Below are 23780 nucleotides of genomic sequence, written 5' to 3'. Positions count from 1 at the left end.
GACAACCCGGCCGGCCCGCTAGACCTCCGCGAGGACCCCATCAATGGCATACAGGTGGGAGGAGGAATGTGGTTTTGCTCTTCTGGTCAAACGGATCCCCAGGAGTGGTAGGAGGAGTTCCTTTTACTTAGTAAAAGTAGAAATACCCAGATAAAATACAGCTGTACAGCTGTTCCCAGGACAGCCGAATCCCGTCCAATATTTCGCCGTCGACTAAAAAAAAAAAAAAAAAAAATTCTAACACTAACTAACCTTACTGTCATGCACTTGTCCTAATAAACTAACCTACACTGTAACACGCAACACTTTGATGAATATTGTTACTCAGCTGATAGAGTTGTATCCTTCCTGATGACCTGTCGTACAGAACTTGTAAGTCGCTTTGGATAAAAGTGTCAGCTAAATGACTAAATGTAAATGGATAAAAGTCCTCCATTCAAAATTAGACTGAAGTGAAAGTAGAGAAGTATTTGCTATCAAAAGCAAAAGTACACATTCTATGTGACGTTTGTGCATTTCAGTGATTGCGAGCATTCATTCCTAAAGTGGTCCAGTTATGCCGGCTCTGATTGCGTTCTCTTGAAGTTGGCTGGCTTCAAATTCCAAAGTACATCATCTTCGTCAATTTCTGCCATGTTCTCAATGTAAAATCTTTTTTCTTCAAACTAACTAGTAATTGATGGGTTCACATACATGTAGTGGAGTAAAAAGTGCAATGTTTCCACAAATTGTACAATATGTGAGTGAAAATACTTACATACATTTTGCACGGAATATTATGTCAGGGCCTGAAAACGATATATGCGTCTTTGCAGCTTCCATCTGGAAAGGATAGAACATGACACATACGTTCTTACAGCAGGAACACACAGGACCCCAAGCGCTGCTAAACGCCAATTCTTGTGCGAGCACACATACACACACACATACACACACACACACACACACACACACACACACACACACACACACACACACACACACACACACACACACACACACACACACACGCACACGCACACACACGCTCTGAGTCACAAAGGTCTCAGCTTTAAATATCCACGTTCATAAAAAACATATTGTACCGTTAAAGGGCAAATCTACTTGCCCTGATACTCCTATCGTTTGACTTTGTATTATTCACTCTAAAACTACTTCCGTTGTAACCCATTTTAAGGGCATTGCGAAAGAAGAAGTCGATAGCAATTTGTTAAGCTTCTAACCAATCAGGTGTCCCGTCGGTATGTTGTTGTTGGCAAGTAGCACAGCTTTACTGTTAGTAATATAGGCCACTAGCTAACTACCTACCATACCATATGGTAGTGTCTCGAGTCGACTCCATAACTAACTACAAACCAGATACGAACCGAACTCTTGAGCTTGTCCATGTAGCTGAGAAGCCTCTGGATATCTGGCATCTGTATTGTTTATTTATTATAATTTGTAATGTTGCGACCTCTAGGCAAAATAGCCACTCATTGCCTTTCATTACATTTAAAATCTTTGTCTGATGTGTGGGTTGAAGTTGAGTGGGGAGAGCGGGAGGGCTTGCTACTGCTGGCTTCACCTCAGGCTCTGCCAGGAGAGGTGTGTAGGAATTCATAGTATAATAAATGACTAACCAACACATCAGACAAAAAAGATAAAGTAAACTAGGAAAGTCTCCACCAGGGGGAAGTCACACATTTCCTCTCTCTCTCACAGAGCAAACAAAGACGCCTACAATATTTTACAAACACATATCTCTTGTTGTGGAATTAACACAACATTATGCATACTTTTGACAATAAATAAAATCAGAATTTGTTCTTACTTGCTTGCCTGGGTTATAGAAATGTAAAAAAAAAAAAATATTGAAAACCGATACCGATATTTTCCGATATCACATTTTAATGCCGATATCGGCCGATAATATCGGTAGGCCGATAATATCGGACATCCCTAGTAATATTATCACCATTATAATTACCAGCATTTAAACACACTTGCACAACATCACTAGATGTCACTAGACAGACAGTAGCCTACACGTTGGGGGTGTGGCTTAAGTGTAGGGGGCGGGGCAAACATAGACCAATGAAAGCAGATCTCCTCACTCCTATTACCCTATTAAACACGATTATAGTATTACACTATTACACGGTGTTACACAAGCGAGCGTGGATGTTGATAACACTCAATGAAAACAAAGATGGCGGTGAGTCGCCTAACACGGGATACCAACGTGAGAGTAGGTGTGCTCTTGTCATTGGTCAAAGATCAGCGAGGCTCACGGTATTGTAGTAGCTACCATGGACACGAGTAAAGATTATGATATGAAAAAACATATTTTCTCAAATATGAAGTTAAAACATTTACCTTTTTTGGTTGTAACAGTAAAATAATTAAATGATCTATCCCTCCGTCAAAGATTATGAACCTAAACAATATGGTTTGGTGGCTGCAACTGGCCATATTCACACAGTGGACATTTTGCTCTTGTGTCAGGATGGGATTCCTTAGCAACCTGTTCCCAACTTGGGAAAGGAATTCTGTCCTGAGCATGACACTGTATGAATATGGTCAATGGGGGAAAATCACAATGGAAACTCACTCCCCAGGTCTACGTTACGGTATATGTTGATACAACTTGGGTTGCCATGAATGCACGCTCTGATGAAGTAATGCAGTGAGCGTGAGAGTGTTTCTAACATGCAGTATTCATATGCTGTGACACCCGCCCCCCCCCCCCCCCATTCCAGCTACGTAACCTCAGGGCAGTGAAGGCCCCGACTGCGGAGCGAGCCGCCTCCCTCCTGGATGCTGCCATCGCATCTCGTCACCACGGCAGCCAGACGGGCGGAAGGGCTGGTGACATCATGCCTCCGTCACCTCGCAACTCCCATATGTTCTTTTCTCTTCACGTCCAGCATCCTCGTACCGACAGCAGCAATGGCAAAGGTTTGCAATGCTTAAGATATCATACAGGCTCCATTTTATCACGGTCCTTGATTTGTGTGTCTCCGTTCAAGATGGCAGCGTAAATGTAAACATTCTATTTTTCCACCTAAACGGTTCACTGAAATATGTTTCGGACAGCATTTTATGCGGGAAATAGGATATGTAATTGTTGGATCTTAATTAATATTTGGTCTGCAACTCATAGTTTGACAGTTTGATCTGAATTTTGTGAGCCAGAAGCCCTGCAGTTCTGACGTTGATTGTAGGAAACACATGACAGCTTGCTCATAAAACTTCAATTTTTTTCACTAAAATATATTTCTGACAACATTTGTGTGGGAAATAGGATATGCAATTAATGGATGCTACTACTATATATACCATGTCTTACTATTATTATTATTGATATAATATACAACCGTTCTACTATTATTACTATGTTCTACTCTATTATTAGCACTATTTCTACCCCCCCCCCTGCCTGTACTTCCCCCCCCCCCCCCCCTGCTGCTATGACACCTGCATTTCCCCTGGGGGATTAATAAAGGAACACTTGACTTGACTTGACTTAATTCGAGTGTGGCGTGGGGAAACCATGGCTCATTTGCATTTAAAGCTACAGACACAGAAACATCTAGAACAGGACTGAAACAGAGGGGTATAGAGACATGCTACAATGCAGAATCTGAGTGGAACTTTCAGTAAAAAACTTGGGGACCTCAGAGATATTAACTTGTTCAAAGGGGGTATAATATGTGACCTTTAATGCTATTTAATTTAATACAATTTAATTTAATGCTATTTTTGTGATTCTAAAGAAATTCTAAATAAATGTTCATCCAGTTGCTGTATTACTCACATATCAGATGATGGATACTAATTCAGGTAGTATTTTTGTTGTTGTTTATTCATAGGTGACTGCTGAATACCAAATGTTTAATGAAGCTACTTTGCAAGGGGTGTTGGCATGAAATGTACCTGTAATATTTGGAATAAACTTCAAAGGCTTCATTTGATTTTCATCTGTTCTGTCAGATAACCTGGAACTCTTCTCTTCTCTTCTCTTCTCTTCTCTTCTCTTCTCTTCTCTTCTCTTCTCTTCTCTTCTCTTCTCTTCTCTTCTCTTCTCTTCTCTTCTCTTCTCTTCTCTTCTCTCCTCGCTTCATCTCCTCTCCTCTCCTCTCTTCCTCTCCACTACTCTCCTCTCTTCATCTCCACTCCTCTCCTCTCCTCTCCTCTCCTCTCCTCTCCTCTCCTCTCCTCTCCTCTCCTCTCCTCTCCTCTCCTCTCCTCTCCTCTCCTCTCCTCTCCTCTCTTCATCTCCTCTCCTCTCCTCTCATCTGCTCTCCTCTCCTCTCTTCCTCTCCACTCCTCTGCTCTCCTCTCCTCTCCTCTCCTCTGCTCTCCTCTTCTCCCCTCTCCTCTCCTCTCCTCTCCTCTGCTCTCCTCTGCTCTCCTCTCCTCTCCTCTCCTCTCCTCTCCTCTCCTCTCCTCTCCTCTCCTCTGCTCTCCTCTCCTCTCCTCTCCTCTCCTCTCCTCTCCTCTCCTCTGCTCTGCTCTCCTCTCCTCTCCTCTCCTCTCCTCTCCTCTCCTCTCCTCTCCTCTCCTCTCCTCTCCTCTGCTCTCCTCTCCTCTCCTCTCGTCTCCTCTCCTCTCCTCTGCTCTGCTCTGCTCTGCTCTCCTCTGCTCTCCTCTCCTCTCCTCTCCTCTCCTCTGCTCTCCTCTCCTCTCCTCTCCTCTCCTCTCCTCTCCTCTGCTCTGCTCTCCTCTCCTCTCCTCTCCTCTCCTCTCCTCTGCTCTGCTCTCCTCTGCTCTCCTCTCCTCTCCTCTCCTCTCCTCTGCTCTCCTCTCCTCTCCTCTCCTCTCCTCTCCTCTGCTCTCCTCTCCTCTCCTCTCCTCTCCTCTCCTCTGCTCTCCTCTCCTCTCCTCTCCTCTCCTCTCCTCTCCTCTCCTCTCCTCTCCTCTCCTCTGCTCTGCTCTGCTCTCCTCTCCTCTCCTCTCCTCTGCTCTCCTCTCCTCTCCTCTCCTCTCCTCTCCTCTGCTCTCCTCTCCTCTCCTCTCCTCTCCTCTCCTCTCCTCAGGCCACAGCAGGTTGACTATGATAGACATGTGTAACAGCATGAAGCGGGCTAGTGATAGAAGTGATGACAGAAGTAAGCTTCCCCTCACTGAGGAGGGTCCCATCATCTTGGCCATACTGAGCGGACGCAAACATATCCCAAACAAGTAAGACTCCCACTCTCATCTAGAAAATATCAATAATTTCAACATGTTGACTAGTCATGAGATATACAGTCAGTATTGTATTACTTACTTATTATTACGGATACTAACTCTTCCACTGTTGGTGGTGCATAATACTTTATATTAGCCTAAATTCCAGTTGTTTAGGCAAATATTCGATCCATCATAAAATCGTACACCCGGAATATATTTCAACAGTTGTTTCAGTTGTGTGTTGTTTCCATTGCGTCTGCACAGGGGTAGTAAACTATCTCTGCTCCTCCGACAAGCCATGAGCAGTGTTACCTGTCGTACGACGGTGGTCGCCCATGTGTCACATTCGCCAACACATCTCCTGGAGACCCTGGCCACTGTCCAGATGGCCTCACGCATCCGGCGGACGCAGAGGAGGGCTAAGGTGGGCTGTAATATGTACTGTAATATGTACTGTTTCTAACTCCCTCCTTCATTCACATCTCGCGTCTGTTCTTTTCCTTCACAATGAGAATCCAGAACATTTGATTTGCCTTCACAATATACATATTGTTGACATTAGAGTTACTCATTAGAATGAGTAATTCGATTTAGGTTTTTAAGAAAAAGGTTTGTAAAGCTATTTTTGAAAACTACAAGGGTGAATAACACTGTTTCGTTTTCTTTTTTTCTTTTAGAATACTGTTTTGGAATCTACATTTTTGTATTTTTTTGTAAAGCTAATTTTGAAAACTACAAGGGTGAATAATACTGTTTTGCTTGCTTTTTTTTCTTTAGAATACTGTTTTGGAGTCAAAATCTTTGTATTTTTTTGGTAAGAATATAGGACAGGCACATATAAGCACTATGCTTCAGTCTGTACCCTTTCAGTCACTGTAAAAATCAAATATTGATAAATGATGGTGTATATTGTATTGTGTGAGATGATGACTGAAAAAATAAACTACTATTGCTACTACTACTACTACTACTACTAGTTTCATAGTACATACTACACCATGGGTAGGACCTAACGGGACAGATATTACAGTATACATATCCCTCTGCATATAAACATTCAACATTCATGTATATTATGAAGGTTTTAGCAGCATGGAATACAATGGTATACAATGTACTTTCAGCACTTTTTGTCACTGGGGCAATGTGTTGATTGAAAGTATTACTACTTAGTTATTTGCTCATAAACGTTCTCTTTTTCCACCGAAACAGTTCACAGAAATTCGGACAACATTTTACGTGGGAAATAGGATATGCAATTACTGGATGCTACTACCATATACCATGTGGCTATACTATTATTACTATATATACCACTCAGTGTTGTGCTAGTTACTGAAAAATAGTAACTGAGTTACTTTACTAGTTACTTCATTTCAAAAGTAACTCTGTTACTTTACTAGTTACTTACACCCAAAAGTAATGCGTTACTGTGAAAAGTAACTATTTAGTCATTTTTTTTTAAAGATTGCTCCCATGCCCTTACAGATACTCAAAATCGGTTGATCAATCCAGCTCTCTGCGTTGCTATCAGCTTGGCTGGTCGTTCATACTAACACAATTGGCAGTGTTAGGGGTGGGAAAGCTGATGGGGTCCTGGGCGTTGTGGACAGCGACCCCTATAGTTCGGTCGGGGCGCTTGCACAGCGAGGGTAGGATCTGGAGGGAGGTAGTGTGACCTTCCACACATTACACTCTCCCGGTGAAAATCTGCGCTGCCAGGCTGGCTGCCGGCTGGCTGCCGGCTGGCTGCACATGCGTCGGAGGAAAGCATGTGACAGTCTCCGGCCTCCCGTACCAACAGTAGGGCGCAACAACCAGGAAGGGGGTTGGGAATTGGCATAACGACTAACAGTGGGATGGGAGAAAAATCGGAAAAAAGGAGGGGGGAAAAAGATAATAATAAAAAATTTAAAATTAAAATCGGTTGATCAACTTGACAGTTTCCATTCACATCACTGAACTCTGCTAAGCAATGTGGTCTATACAAACACAAATCTGACACAAACACAAATGTTGTCCCGAGTCCCGACGTAATATGAAATGCGCCGTGCCTAATTGTATCGCCGCTTAGGTTGAAGGAACAGCCTTGATGTCGCTGGAGCGTTTCATTATAACCGTCTTGCAACGTTGTTTAAGATATCAATCGTGCATTGCAACGTTAGAATAGTTAGGATATCAATTGTGCATGAAAGGACTATATTTATATTGTTTGATTAGTATTAATGAGATTCCCTGGCAGATTCGTACAGTCAAAATCCTTTGATCAACTTGAGTTTCCATTAATTTGCATTCACATCACTGCACTCACCAAAGTCTGCGGTGGTCGAGATGTAACGTTAGTCCAGCCCCTCAAACATTTTCTTTATCTCACTTCCATGTTGTATATTCTCTCTCCAAGTAGTTGGAAAAAGTGTTCCGTCTCATTTGCTGTGTGTCGCCTGGTATCATGCTAACTACTGTAGATCCCTGAAAGCGGGTGGCGAGTGGCTTCGGATGAGTCCTGGTCGTTAACGTTAGACTCCGCTACTAGCTTCGTTGAAGCATGGGCAGTAGATAGTATCTTTGAGCCAAAACACAAATGACATTTAACTAAAACGTTATTTTCTTTGTGCTCGACAAAAGAGAAATAGTGAGAATATCCATGTGTACAAACGCGAGTAGCTGGGCGCTGCCATGACAGTCAGGAGGACTATAGTAAACAAAACACGCCCACAGCACAGTGTGTCCCCGCAGGTGAGTGACACACAGACAGGAGTCAGGAGGACTGTGCTGGATCACTACCACTCGCTATCAATCTACATAAAAATAACGCAGTAATGAACCATTCAGTAACGCTAACGGCGTTACTGAATTTCAAAAGTAATGCGTTAGAGTACTAGTTACCGCCAAAAGTAACAGCGTTACTGTTAGTCCCAACACTGATACCACTATACCATCTATACTATTATTATTATTATTATTATTATTATTATTATTATTATTATTATTATTATTATTATTATTATTATTATTATTATTATTATTATTATTATTATTATTATTATTATTATTATTATTATTATTATTATTATTATTATTATTATTATTATTATTATTATTATTATTATTATTATTATTGATAGAATATACCACTATAATTATACTACTATTATTACTATGTTCTACTATTTCTATTATTATTACTATTTCTATTATACACCTGAATTTTCGCAAGGGGATTAATAAAGGAACATTTTCTGTTTAAGCACTTTTGTTTTCCACTGGAGCAAGGTATAGTTGTATGTGGACATTTTGGAATTTTTTTTGGCAGTGTGTGAGGGGTGTTTTTATTTATATCGCTGTACATTGTTTAAAATGTACACAGTGACTTTTTATTACACAGGCTCTCTCTGCCATTTTTCACCATGTGTATTTCTTACCATGAGATCGTTCCCCACTTTAACGAAACCCAATAAATAACAAGATCAATAATTCCTCAGACAGTTCCATGTCTTTTTTGTGATACACCTAATGATCTACGCCATATCTGTTTGTTCCGACAGCAGTCCACCTCGTCTTCTCCCTGTGGCCGGAGCCTGAGCCGGGAGAGGAGCGCGGGGCCTCACTGCCTCTCCCTGCGAGCGTTCCACTCCTCCGGCGAGGTGGGCGTCGACCCCCCGCGGCTCCGTCTCCGCGGCGACCTGGACGACCGCTCCAGCAGCGACCAGTCCTGCGACACGGTCATACACGTTGACTCGGACGGCTCGGTTCGGCCCAGCGGCGACCCGGTGAAGCTGACCCAGCGTCCTGAGTTTGTCCCCATCATCCCCTCTCTGCCTCCCGGCAAGGTCGAGACGGACGACCACGATGAATTCGCCGCTCTTCTTCAAGAACTTCTGAGCATCCCTCGACTCCGGGAGGAAGAGAGGAGGAGAGAAGAAGCCGCTCGGAAAGTGGAGCCTCTGAAGAAGGGGGACTGTCTGAAATGTGACACGTTCGCTGAGCTGCAGGAGCGCCTGGGCTGCATCGATGGCAGTGAGACGGATGGAACAAATGTCCCCAAACCTCCCGTGAAGGAACGTCCCTCAAACCCTGTCGCGACCGAATCACCGCCACGGAATGACCCGGGGAAATGGACGGACACGGAGTCATCGGAGGAGCCACAGCAGACACCGATGCTGTCAAAGCGGGAGTTCGGCTGCAGCCAGATTTCTGTCGTGGAGAAGCCGACGGATGGCGTCTTCCCCGGAGACAGTTTTCAGAGGGAGGACTCTGGGCTGTATGACTGTGAGGAGGGCAGTGCGGCCAGCTCTAGTGAGGACCCGCCCAACCAAGCCTTCAACCTTAACACAATGTGTCAGACCAAAGCCTCTGATCCACCCAACGCTGAACCCCCCACCATACGTGACACCCTCTGTTCTACAGACACTCATATTGGGGCCATCCCCAACCCACTTCCACTTTCATTGCAGTCGCATATCAGGACCTCTCCGGCGGGTAAGAGTTCCCCAATATCTTCCCTCCCGTTCTCCCCCCCCTCCTCCTCCTCCTCCTCCTCTCCCCCCTCCATGGCTACCAGCATCATACTGGGAGAACTATTACCAAAGATCCCCACAGAGGAGCTGAAAGAGATAAAGACTACAATTACTGTGACTGTTCAACAGCCCTTGGACGTGAGCGGTCAAGATGAGATAGTCTTCACTATGTCGGAGGAAGTGACCATCAGTGGAGCGCTGGAGAGAGGAGGGAAACTAGCCAAAGTAATCCATATAAGAGACACCAACCAATCGCCTGCTCAGGCTCAGGGCTCTGCCAGATCTCGGCCAATCAGAATCATCGGCAATGTCAGTGAAGATTCTGGAGCCACAGGATGTGATTATATGTGCGTGGACTCTACAGTTCGGGCTTTTGCCACAGAGGGTGGCACTCAAAAGTCACTGACTCAATTCAGGGTGGAAAAGAGGCTATTGCCATCCTTTATAAATCCCATGATCATTGATGCAAACAGGGATTGTGATTTAGAGGGCGCTAAGCCACGAGGGAATTCTGATGAAAACTTTACACGAGTGGAGAATAATTGGCAGAATAATCTCACAAGTCTAGAAGAGGAGAAGGCTTTTGAGAAGGAAAGGCAGGATTTTGCAATTGAGAGTGATAACGACAAAAAGTCTGACGGCATATTTTTGTTGTCTTCAAGTCAGATCTGCTATGACGCACCAGGCTTTGAAGCCACAGCTTTAGAAAATGACACGACAGGAGACAACGCCCGTGAGAGGATAAACTACACACGCAGCAGTCGCCCCAGAGGGAGGGAGCCTGTTTATCCCTCTAACGCTACAACAGGCTCACCTGGGGGAGAAATCAGCCGCAAAATCACCAGGAATTCCCCTAGGAAAGCTGCAGCTTCACCTGGTTGCCCGGCAACCATGCCCCCTGCCCTTAGGACAGCCAGTCTGCCGAGAGGCTGGCAAAATGCCAACCACCAGGAGAGCTGCTGCGGTGGTCACATGACCAATGCAAACCGCAGCGACCCAAGGGGGGTGACATCATCCACTCCAAGCAGCCCGGGTGTCACCCCGGAGAGGAGGCGAGACAGACGGCACTCCCCAGCCAACAACAGCACCTCCTCCGCCTGGGCAAGAGAGAGCCTCCCCTTCTCCCCTCCTAGGAAATACAGCATGGAGACCAGGCAGGGGGCTAGTAGTCCACGGAGAAAGGATAGCGGTTCGTCGGCGGGAACCTCAAGTCTAAGCATGAAACATGAAAGGCTGAGATCACCCATTGAGGAGAGCAGCAGGCTTTTCAGTGCCAAACTAGAGCAGCTGGCCTGCAGGACATATTCCCAAGGCAAGACCCCAGTGGAGTTCCGGACACTGGGTCGAGGCGGCAGCACCACCTCAGTGAGTTCTAAAGGGAGCTCTAAGGGAAGTTCTCAAGGAAGTTATGAAGGGAACTCTAAAGGGAATTATGAAGGAAGTTCTAATGGTTATTATGACTCTAAGGGGAATTCTAAGGGATATTATGAGGGGGATTCTACCTTACCTAGGGTTAGTAGAAGCCCGAGGAGAACCCCCAGGTCCATATCCATTACTGACCACAGTCACCATTCAACCAGCAACCAGCCATCCCAGTCCCCCAGATCCACCCGCTCCAAGCTCTCTGCTGTGGGGAAACTGAAGATGGCCAGCCCCAAGGTCCGCCGACTCTCTGCCACCAGCACCAAGAACCTCAGCTTCTCCCCCAAAGTCCTGTGCCAGTCAGCCAACCGCAGTGACAGTCTCTCCCCAGACAGCAAGACCCCCAGCCCAGAGCGGACCTCCTACTTTCACTCCTCCTCCCCTCCCCAGTCTTCTCACTTCGTCAGTCGGACCCAGGGCTCCCCACACTCATCGATCAAGACCCCCATCCAGGGGGTCATAAGCGGGCACATCTCAGACCTCCTCCTCTGGAAAGGCAGGGACACTAGCCCTGCTTCGGAGGGACTGGACAGGGGAACCGTCAGGTCTCCACTGATGGAAGACAGGCTCTCTGGCCATCCGTCATCCCCTCACCATTCGCTCCCCTCGCCCTACAGCCGGGTGACGGCTCCCCGGATGCCCAGCCACCTGAGTGGGCACGCCAGCGACGCCACTGACGCTACCAGTGTGTTGAGTGGAGACCTGCCTCCTGCCATGGGGAAAACATCTCTGTTATGCCCTAACAGGTAGGCATCAGTAACATACTGTATGTGTCGTTTTAGACATAAAATAAGTATTTCTATATGATTATGTATTTTTTTTTATCATTTGGAAATGTTTTACATTCAAAGACCTGGGTTCAAAGGGACTGTTCACTTCACACACAATAATAGTCATATCAAGGGAGCCTAACGGTGATTTGATTTCTTGTGCACTTTTACTGGTCATACTGGACACACTGGCTGTGTGTAAAAAGCCTGGGACCCACTGTACAGTGCTCCTGATCAGCCCTCACATCTTAAAGTGGATAGGAACCTTTTAGCCTACTTCATCCTGATGCCTTCCCCTCTGCCACCCAACTGCACCCCTACTTCATCCTGATGCCTTCCCCTCTGCCACCCGACTGCACCCCTACTGGCCTTAAGCAAGATGCACAATTCAGAATCACAATACTTAATGGTAGCTTCACTCTCAATATTTTCTTCTGATGGGTGTGGTTACTAGAAAGTTCTAGGAAACTCATTTGACCTTAAACCCTTAAAATAACCTCATTATTAAATAAGAATTACGGTAAATTAAGAAAGAAATTAAGTAGAATTGTGCAGGCCTAAGTAAAATCAAGGGGCAAAATACTTGTATTTTACCTTTAAAAACCAATCACCCCTTAATTTAAATTAAACTTCTTAATTTACACTGACATAGCTGATTAAGATGTTTAACCCCTGACTGAAATGAAGGCATGTTTAAGGGGTCTGCAATGTTTTAAGTAGACTTTGGTTTTTATTAAGCGGTATATACATAAGGCATTTGTAACCATTTGTAAGTGATTCTTAAGGTATTTTAAGGGATGATTGTTCCCTAATAATGTTCTTTAGCTTGTTAGGAAATGTTTTATTTCTCTAGTAACCGGTAAGAACCTTCATCTAAGAACCTGCTTAGCTATGCCTAAGGGCTCGCGTCCACCTGCCTCACATTTATGACCGCACGCGTCTTTTTTCAATGTATTCCAATGGGGAGGGAGCGTATGCGTCCGCATGCGGCCGCCTATAGTTAGTGCGCTGCGGTCGGCTTTTTTTCCCACCGCCTTTCAGCTTTTCTATGCGGCCGCATACAGCCTAGAGAGTTGAAACGTTCTGAACTTTTTCTCACCGCATGTGCCCCGCCCCATTCTACCGGGCACACTGCCAGCATGTTTCAGCTAGAAATATGCGCCAGGTGGACGCGGGCCCTAAGACACCTAACACATCCTAAACATCAGATCAAACATCATTCATTTCTAACATCCTTGGAGTGAGCTTTGCTGCCTGTCTTCCTTCAATGTACGATTTCTCTCACTCCTCCCATAATTACACATAACTTTGTTATCACAATTACAACAAGTGTCCAGTAAGGCCAGGGCAGAAATCTATTTTTTTGGGGCGGTCTGAATAATTTCCTCCAGTTAATATTGGCTTACAGTACACATTAGAATGACATTATTTCATTAGACTTACAAAAAAGGGACAAATGTGGACCAAACAAATTAAATGGGAGAATTGTACTTTGCAAGCAAGCCCTTTTTAATGTAAATAATATCACAAGAGAGAAGACAAACAGCCAGAAACCCTTTATAACACACTCAAGAGCATTGTATTATTATAGTCTATTATGTGCAACCCAGTGCTGGACATAACATCATTGCAGAGCCTGGCGTGGCAATACACACACGTTTCAAGTTTCAAGTTTCAAGTTTGTTTATTAGTTGTCACAAGAAAATGCATGTACTTTACGGTGAAATGCTTGGTTCTGTATGAGCCCCTGAGAGTGTACTTCATACAGTAAAAAAGAAAGTAGTAAAAAAAGTTAGTAAAAAAGTAAGTAAAAGAGGAATATACAATATACAATACAATAAATCTAAAGTACAGCCTAAGTACAATCTAAGTACAGTGAGACACACACACACACACACACACACAGGCAGGCAGGCAGGCACGCACACACACACACACACACACACACACACACACACACACACACACACACACACACACACACACACACACACACACACACACACACACACACACACACACACACACACACACACACACACACACACACACACACACACACACACACACACACAATCTGTCAGACGGAACAACAACAGCAAGCATATGGATAGAACACCTGCACAAACATGCCAAGTAAAAGAAGCCATGACACCTGAACATAGCCACTCAAGAGCAGAGTTCATTCTGTATGTCACCACTGATGCCCAGATTAAACATTATACCGACTGACAGGTTAAGAAACTGACTAGTTAAGAAAGCTAGAGGAAAACTGCCAGCCCTTGTGGATACAAGAGTGGGGTTTTGTGTTCCAGAAGGGCTGTGCTGTGTGTCTTGAAAAAGTTATTTGCTGAACACAGAGTGTTAAAATGCCATTTTGAGACCAAACACGAGAAATATTTATTTAGAGAAACATTTATTTAGAGAAACATGAGAAAATCTTCAAGGACGAGGCAAACCAGGCTGAATCCATCAAACATGAGAAAACCTTCAAGGACGAGGCAAACAAGCTGAACCCAAGGTTGCCCTCAGTACTCCTCATTCTGTTGGTTGCTATATGCGACTACAATTTGAGCTCACTCTACATTTGTAGAATGTAGGGTGCATTGACACTCGTTAACTATGAAGAATGAGTTGCTCTTAAATACTTAATATTAACAGGAGCAATGGCTAAACAGAAGCAATAAGATAAGGTGGCTGGGTGGCGCAGCGGAGATTAAAAAAAAATAAAAAATAAGCAATAAGATAAGATGATCCTTTATTGATCCCCTTGGGGAAATTCGGGTGTCAAAGCAGCACGGGGGGGGGGGGGGGGGTGCATAGCTTCACAGTGTCCCAATGTCCCAATAACTCCCAATAGCAAAACAACTCTCCTTCAGCACAGGCACAGATGGTGTCTGGCCAAACACCTGCTCCCAAAGTGAGGTAGAAGCCAATGGCATGCCAGACATTTTGGAGTGGCATCTTGGGTGGCCAATCAGATTCTAGGGGTAGCACGGGCCACCCTGACCTATGTCTGCAGCTTGCCTTTCAGTCCAGTGAGGTTGTTGTAACTGGTCTGTAACTGGTCTGTAACTGGTCAGGTTGTTGATTTGAAGGTCTTGCATTTCAGAATGATGAGCTGTGCCTTTGCTATCTGCAATAGATACATTTCAGGTCAAATCAATACATGTACAGACAGTATACCATTACAAAGTATAATTAATTGTGATAGTGTCAGCACTGAACTCATTTGCAATGTTGAGACAGTGCACCCCTGCTTTTAGGGAGCACAGGGTAAAGACCATACTGCTTCCTTCAGCTGAGGATGTAATAGAGCATTGTTGGCCTTAGCCCGCTTAGCTAGGTGGGAGGTGTCTTGGCCATCCTCTCCCAGCAACGGACATGTCCAAGGCCGTTTTTCAGTCTTATTGGATGTTCACACTATGAGCTACAAAGCAATAGGAATTCATTTATTTCTTTCTTTATTTTTTTATCCACTTTTTCTCCTTATTTTCTATTTTTTCTCCCATCCTGTGCGGGAGCTTAGAGGACTGTATATAATTGTCACCTTAGGGGGTGTGGTAGGATGCCTTAACTCTTAAACTAATTGTACCAAATACACAACTGAGTGAATAACTTAAAATGGAGTCACCTAAACTAGAAAGAGCGAGGAAACTGTTTGAATCATAATGCCATTTATATAAGCAAAAAAGAGAAAAAAGATACATACAAATATTGTTATCACTTTACACAATGCCTAATTAAATACTATCACTAAATTTAGATGGACGCCCAAATAGTTCTATTAAAGTGTTCTGGCCAAACGTTGCTGCGGTTACCACTGTGTCAGAGGAACAATTCCCTCTGCAGTATGAGAGAGGTGGAGAGAGTTAATAATCCTGGGGGTGAGAAAGAACCCGGATGGGTTCTGTAACGAGGAGTAGTAGACCGCTGCGTGGTGATGAGGGCGGGAAGACGCTGCCCGGTCCGATAGGCGCCACCAGTCTGCTCCTGCAGACCAGATGCTCCGCTGTGGTGGATCCGAGTGTCTCGCTCCGCTCCGTGGTGCTGCACGGCGCACGCCGACAGCTGCTGCAGACACGCTGGTCCCCTCTGTACCACAGGCTACTGCTAGTGGCTACTACATATGACTAGTTGTGTCCTTTTAGAGCGTCCCTTCGACACAGACCCTATCTAAATGTCCTCTGGTCTGTGCTATATATCGACTGATATGTCCAGTATAGAGCAGCTATCAAAGCATGAGCTGAAGCTACTTTAGGTATTAGCACTGAGCTAGCTAGCTTCGGCTAACTGTTAACGATAAATGGGGAATACTATAGTCCGCTGTAATGTGCTAATCCCAGACGTTTACTAAACATTATACAACGGCATGCAAATTTCTCGATTCTGATTGGCTGAAACAGTCATTTTACACGTATGTATTGCGAACAGTCCACGCTGGCTGGTCCTAGGACCCGCCCACAACCGAATCACTTCACATCACTCCGCCGGATCACAAGATGGGGACAATAATCTTTAACAATGATAGCGTCCTAACGACTAAATATGAAGCGATTCTGTCACGGCGAATGTCTTAGTCCTTTAAACAATGTTGGATGATGTAATTGTTGGTTCATGAGTCAATACAGAACAAAAGAAATATCGCGGATTGATTGATTGATTAATTTGCGATTTTCTTTCAATTTCTTTTTCCTTGCCTCTGACTTCAGCGCTGGCTCTAGTCTCCACCCACCGCCACACACCCCCACACACCCCCCACACACACACACACACACACACACACACACACACACACACACACACACACACACACACACACACACACACACACACACACACACACACACACACACACTCCTGTCTGCAACAGCGGGGGAAAGTCAGACTGAGAGAGGAGCAGCTGAGTGCTGCGCTGTTTTAAGTGAGCATGGTCTATTGAATTGATTGATTGGTTTATTGCTAATTTTATTACTGTACGCCTGGTTTCCAACTGGTTAAGTTTAGGCTAAACAAATAAATAAAAAAATAGGGCGAAGAAAACTTTTTTTTCCTATAGGGCAAAGAAAACTTTTTAATTTGTTTTACCTACTTTCTATAGAAGCATCTAAGAATGAAGTTTTATAGAAAGTAGGTCTGCATCCCCTTAACAATTGTGTGTATTGAGCCGTACTGTATTGTACCCATTCTGCATCTGGTAATAAAATGTTCAATCAATCATTCCAATAATACACAGTTGGATGTGTTAGTTGGTTGGATGCACTTCCGAGCTGCTTCCACATGAGGCAACTTCTCTCAATCATTCCAATAATACACAGTTGGATGTGTTAGTTGGTTGGATGCACTTCCGAGCTGCTTCCACATGGAGGCAAATTGTCTTTTTTGTAGTTGTGGGAACTACTTTTTCTGGCGGCTCGGGCCTAACGACCACCCCTAGGCATGGTTTATTGTTCACAAACCACTCCTGCGCGTGATGTAATGCTTAATCGAATTAGCTGGGTACTAAAAACACTCTCTCTTGGTGGTATAATGTCCGCTTGGTAAGCAACTTTACATCCTTGGTCACCGTCAAACTATAACGTTAGGAGAGCAACGCTGGAAGCACGTCTGTTCTCTGGCATGTCCGTGCAAGTTCAAAGTCAATACCGCAGGCTAGAGGAAGTGACGCACTTACGAGGGAACACTACCACCTCTGGCTCACTAGATGGCAGCACCGTCATATAACCTGAGATGCCAGCAGTAGGCAGACAGTGTAACATTATGTGGTAAATAAATAACAACTCCCACATATTAAACAGGTTGGTGAACTTAAAGGGGGATTATCTTAGGTCTAATTTTACCTAATTGCAGACCCTTCAGCACAGCCGCCCCCTGATTTGCGGCGCTAATCAGTACTGAGGTCTGCTGAATGTCTAGTAGTCACTCAGGCTGGTCAGAGTCAGAGTCAGAGTACAGGGGTAGTCGGATCAGTCGAGCCACTGGTCTGTGGTATGTTCTTCCTCCGACATCCACGATAGCCGAGCGGACTCTTCCGTCTTGCCCTTTTACCACACTCTTCACCCCTCCGGTGAGCCAGCGGGCTCGGGGGAGCGCCTGATCCACGATCATGACTGGGGTTCCTGGTTCTAGGTTGCCTCTTTCAGTGATCCACTTGCGGCGGCCTTGCAGCGATGGGAGATATTCGGTGGTGAACCTCTTCCAGAATTGGTCGGCTAAAGCCTGACTATACCTCCATTGTCTTCTGCCGATGATCTCGGTGGAGGCGTAGACCGCAAAGGGAAGGGCCGCGTCTCGCCGCCCCATCAAAAGGCACTTGGGTGTTATGGGGTCGAGATCGGCCGCGTCGCTACTGACGTACCCCAGTGGCTTGGAATTCAGAATGGCTTCAATCTCCACCAGCACAGTGTTGAAGACCTCTGCCTTCGGAACCTGTCCTCTGAGTGCTAGAGCAGCCTTTACTGACTTGACCTCTCTCTCCCACGTTCCACCGAAGTGGGGTGCATTTGGAGGGTTGTAGGAGAAGGTGACCTGTTGGGAGGCCAGCTCGTCCCTCAACTCCTCACTCATCTGGTGGTAACTCTTGATGAGTTCAGCTTCTCCTCCCTTGAAGTTCGTCCCGTGATCAGACCATAAGGTATGGGGTCGCCCTCTCCTTCCAGTAAATCGACGGAATGACTGGAGGAAGCTGTCTGTTGTCATTTCAGCCAGCACCTCGAGATGGACGGCTCTCGTGGTGAGGCACTTGAAGATGATTCCCCATCTCTTAGCAGTTGCTCTCCCGATCTCCGCCTTGATGGTGAAGGGCCCGAAGCAGTCCATGCCCGTGTTGTGGAAGGGCGCTTCTTGGATACGGAGGCGGCAGGATGGGAGGTCAGCCATTCGTGGCATGATGGGTTGGGCTCTGAGCTTCTGGCAGTCTGTGCATGACCGTTGGTAACGCCGCACAGCCTCCCGGCCGCGAAGTATCCAGAACCTTCTCCTGAGCTCCGCGAAGAGCCGCTCCGCTCCAGGGTGATACAATTTAGTGTCATAGTGACGAATCACCAAGTTAGTCACCGGATGCTTCGAGGGGAGTAGGATGGGGTGTTTGCTGTCCTCGTGAGGCCCTGAGCCCGTCGTAGGCGGCCTCCGACACGTATGAGGTCTTTCTCGTCCAGTTCGGGGGCCAGTAGCCTCAGCTTGCTGTCTTTTGGTAGCTCCATCTTCCGTCCCAAACACGCCATCTCGATCTGGAAGACCTCCCGCTGCACCCTCTGCAGCAACATGATCTCAGCTGCGGTGTAGTCGTCGGCGCTGAGGGGGGTCGGGTCTCCGGGACCGGGGTTCCGGTGGTGGAAGGTACGTACTTGGAGCTCTTCTAGGGTCTGGCAATCCTCAACCTTGGGACCGTCGGTGTTTGAAGGGTCTTGGAGTCCACCTCCACCTCTGCGTTCTCCAAGTTCGGAGGAGAAGGCCAGTCTTCTTCTGGCTTGCATAGGTAGTCGGGTCCACGTGGTAGAGGTTGGGACGTGCCAATTCCTCGAGGGTCGCACCTCTGGTGATCACGTCCGCCGGGTTGACCTCTGTCGAAACGTATCGCCAGCAGCTGATCCCCACAAGCTCTTGGATCTCTGTCACCCTTGTTCCCACGAATACTTTATATCTGCACGAAGTCGACTGGATCCACTGGATGACTGTTGTGGAGTCAGACCACATCGACACCGCGTGAAGGGGGAGGTGCAGCTCTTCCTTCAGCATTTTTCCCAACTGGGCTCCACTTAGAGCTGCGCAGAGCTCCAGCCGGGGAATGGATTGCTGCTTCTTGGGTGCAACTCTTGAGCGTGCAAGAATGAAGGAGACGTGGACTGTGTCGTCGGGCTCCACCGCGCGCAGGTACGCTACTGCACCATATGCCTTCTCAGACGCGTCACAGAATACATGAAGGGAGAGCTGGCTGCCGGTCAGACTGACGCTCGAGGGAAAGTAGCTCCTGGGAAACTCGATCTGTTGGAGGGTGGGGAGCTCTTCTTCCCACTTCTTCCACTTCGCCCCGAGTGTCTCTGGTAGGGGGTCATCCCATCCCTTCGCCTCAGTCCACAGCTCGCTAACCAGAGCCTTGGCACGAGTCGTGTAGGGGTTGATGTAACCCAACTGTAGATCGACCTCCTGGTTACATAATGGCGAGTTTCGATTTTCTTTTGCCGGTAACACAGGGTGTCAGATTTGAAACGCCAGAGGAGACCCAGAGTCATTTCAATTGGCGTGCTCACTTGACTGGGAGAGCCAGGTCTCGCTGCTGTCAGCCTTCGCTTCATCTGGGAGGTCTCGGACGACCTCAGGGTCGTTGGTGGCCCACTGGCGGACCCAAAGCCAGCGGTGGCCAGGAAGGTGTGTATGTCATGCACCAGCTTGTAGGCCTCTTCCGCGGTCTCCACGCTATGGAGGCAGTTGTCCACATAGAAACTGTGGTGGACAGCATCGGAGACTCCGGGGGGTGCGGCGCCGTCGTCGACATGAAGCTGCAGGGCGTAGGTGGCGCAACACGGGCTGCAGGTCGTCCCGAAGGGCAGCACCTCCCACTGATAGATGGACGGTTCCGGGTCGTCTGGGTTTTCTCTCCACAAGAACCTCATGAGTGGCTTATCTTCGTCGAGCAAACACACCTGATGGAACATGCGTTTGATGTCGCCACTGATGGCGGTCTTCTGTCGTCGAAAGCGCACCATGACTCCGAGAAGAGGAGGGGTCAGAGTCGGACCGGGCAGGATATAGCGGTTGAGGTTCTGCTGGCGCACTTGAAAGCTGCAATTAAATACCAATCTGTTCTTTCCGTTGTGCTTAACGTTATGGTGTGGAAGGTACCATGACTCGGTACTCCTTTCCGCCTCCTCGGGCTTCAGCCTCCTGACGAGTCCAGACTCTATGAGCTTGCTCATTTCTGTGGCGTAGGCGGCAGCCGTCTCGGGGTCTCTGCTGAGTCTTCTTTCAGTGCTAAGCAGACACGGCTTCGCTACTCCTGGGGGAACCTTGAAGGTCGGCATGGGCTCTCTTCTCAAGAGCGGTGTGGCGTATCTGAGGACACCACGCATGCAGACACGCTTGGTCTTGGCTTGGAGAAGATCCATCGCCGCCTTATCTTCCTTGGAGCGAGTGTGTATCTTCTCGTTTTTGTATGGAGCAATGTCCAGCTGCCATAACCTCTGAACATTCTCCAGCAGTGCCTCGTCTTCGTGCCCCACTCCAATGAAGAGGCAGTGGGTCTGACGGGCGTTCAGATTTCTTAGACTGATGGGGCCCTGCAGGGTCCAGCCTAGCGGAGTCTCCAGGGCGACGGGACATCCGGGTGGACCCGGGATGATGTGCTTGGGTAAAGTGAGGTTCACATTATCGGAGCTGAGCAGGAGGGTGGGCTTCACCTCCATTGCAGCGTTGATCCCCAGATTACAGAGATGTGGGTACCTCTTCATGAGGGACTCCATCGGGTAGCCGTAACTGGAGAGGCACAACCCACAGCTGTGAATACGCGGCTCACCTTGAAGACTTCCTTCGGCCGCCCGGCCGGTGTGAGGGTGAGGGCCACACTTTCTCCTTGAATAATGGTGCGCCCTGGTTGGATGGTGAGGAGATCCAGCTCCTCTGCGTCCCCCACGAGTCCAAGGGCGATGGCAGCCTCATGCATCAGCAGCGTGCGCTCCGAGCCATCGTCAATAACCGCGTAGGTCTCCAGAGTCTTGTCGCGGTTCCGCAGGACCACCGGCACAATCTTCAACAGCACGCGGGGAGTGCTGCCTCTCACAGGGCCCACGTAGTAGTTGCGTAGCTCTCTAGAGGGCTCATCACGGACTTCCGCCACGTAAGGCTTAGCCTTGTCGTCTCTATTGTTGAGGTTGTGGAGGGCCGTGAGGTGGATCTTCCCGCACCCGCTCTGTCTGCAGGGTCCCTTGAGGGTACAGTCCTTTGCTCTGTGCTCACGGGCGCACTTCCAGCACCGCTTATTCTCTATTATCCACTGTTTCTTTTCCTCTGTAGTCTTCTCCTTGAACACGGGACAGTTGTCTAGCCAGTGGACCTCTGTGCAGCACTGGCATGGCGGTGGAGTCTTCTTCTCTCCTTTCTTCTGGGAGGAGAAGCCTCGTTGGCCTTTCGGGGGCCCTTGGTGCTCCTTTGATGTGGTTTCATGTACGGTGGTCAGCACCCTAACAGGCCGCCCCGTTCGGTCGGACTTGTCTCGTCCACTGCGTCCATTGCCTCTCGGCTCTTCCCGCTTGGGGAGGCGGATGTGCCTCATCTCCGACTTCAGGAACTCTGAGAGCTCCATCAGGGTAGACAGTGGCTGTTGGGGGTGGAGACGCTCGTGTTCCCGTCGGAACCTCTCTTCCCTTTCCTTTGGAAGCTTCCTGACAAAGCGTTCTACGTTGGAGCCTGCATAGAGCTCAGTGCGGCCGGCGGCTCCTTGAAACGTCAGGAGGCTCACCAGAGCCTGTACCTTCAAGGAGTATGCGTCCAGGGCGTGGTCGTCCTTTATGTCTGCCATTTCTCCCAGCTCGTGGATCTCATCCAATATGTGGTCCCACGGGCGTCCCCAGCGCTCGTCCAGGGCCTGGATAGACAAAGTATAGGGGGTGGGGGAGTATGCGTTGGCAGTGCATATGAGCTTGGCCGCAGGCAGCCTACAGTGCATAGACAGCTCGATGAACTTCTGTTGCTCGCTGTGGTTGGCGGCGCCCAGGAGGAACTCCAGACACATCCTCATGTCATGGTACTGGCTTCTAGAATTGTCTTTGAAGAATGGAATGGCGCTCCCTGGTGGGCGCTGTGGGAGCGGGTCGTACCTAGGGGCCGGTGTAGTTGTGGGCCAATGTTGATGGGATCTGGAGGTTGCTCTGTGTGTGGCGGGTAGCCGCTCACATTGAGAGCGGGGTGGCACCTCTCCTGGTGCCGTATATTCCTCCAGTCGCCTTTCCAGGTCTTCGGAGTCGGCCTTGTCCCCTCTTCGGGGTCGGGGATACGTAGCCGGGTGCTCCTCCCTTTCAGGCTGGCGGCGCTGGGGTGAGTTATTCCTAGTGGATGCTCTTGATGATTGCCTGGAGGCAGAGGCCGATTGCAGTTGGGCGGTAGCGAGCCGGGCGTACTCCAAGGCCTGGGCTGCCGCTCTATCGCGCTCCCGCTCCAGTGCTTCCGCGGCTCTTCTCTCTCTGTCGAGCGTATCTTGGCGTCGTTGAGCCTCTCTTGCGAGCGCATCTTTGCGTTGTTGTTGCATGCATTGGAACATGAATTCTGTTTGGCTTGTAACGCTCCCTCTGCTTTGTGCTCTGCTGGGGGGCCTACCAGTTCTGCGAGTGTCTAGGAAGAACTCTCCCGGTTGGAAGTGATTGAAGTCCTGCCTGCCGCGTGGCTCCACTCTGTCTGGGGGATTGATATCCTCTCCAGGTTGCGAGTCGTTTTCAGCGGAGTCACACTCCTCTTCTTCTTCAGGCTCATCTTGCTCATACTCATCTTGGTTGGCGGTATTCAGTGGCGAGAAGGTAGTTATGTCTTTACTACACGGGACTGCCACCTGGTGTCTCTTCTTCTCTTCAGGCTGCTGGGGGGTGTCAGTCGGGTCTGACTCTGTTCTCAGAGTCTGATCTAACTGCGGTGTGGCAGCAGCACCCTCTACTAGCTGGGGTGTGCCTGCCGTCTGATCTAACTGTGGTGTGGCAGCAGCACCCTCTACTAGCTGGGGTGTGCCTGCCGTCTGGGTTGTAAAGTCCCCTACTGTCCGGTCAGCTGATGTGTTTAGCACATGCTGATTGCTCTCCGAACTAGGGCTACTGGGTGTACCCAGGACACAGTCATCTAGTCGGGAGGGTAATCTACGCTCCCTAGGAGCACGTGTCTTCCCTTCAGGGAAGGGGGGGGGGGGGAAGGAACCCTTTGAACCTACCTCGCTCTT

At 47.8% G+C, this 23780-nt stretch overlaps 1 protein-coding gene across 1 annotated transcript in view; it reads left to right on the top strand.

The window, feature by feature from the left end:
- Window positions 1–23780, top strand: part of kif26bb (kinesin family member 26Bb) — a gene marked incomplete at both ends in the record, with an annotated part of 127822 nt that overhangs the window by 40688 nt on the left and 63354 nt on the right. The window contains 5 exons of the mRNA XM_084314202.1: window positions 1–54; window positions 2742–2940; window positions 5022–5166; window positions 5422–5581; window positions 8703–11842. The exon at window positions 1–54 is cut by the window's left edge and continues 221 nt beyond it. Coding sequence (XP_084170328.1) covers window positions 1–54; window positions 2742–2940; window positions 5022–5166; window positions 5422–5581; window positions 8703–11842 — 3698 coding nt within the window. The remainder of the gene's footprint in view (window positions 55–2741; window positions 2941–5021; window positions 5167–5421; window positions 5582–8702; window positions 11843–23780) is intronic.

This window comes from Notolepis coatsorum (assembly GCF_963971535.1).
Source record: "Notolepis coatsorum genome assembly, chromosome: 5".
NCBI classification, from domain to species: domain Eukaryota; kingdom Metazoa; phylum Chordata; class Actinopteri; order Aulopiformes; family Paralepididae; genus Notolepis; species Notolepis coatsorum.
Note: the sequence above shows the minus strand (reverse complement) of the source record. Positions and strands in the feature narration are given on the sequence as shown.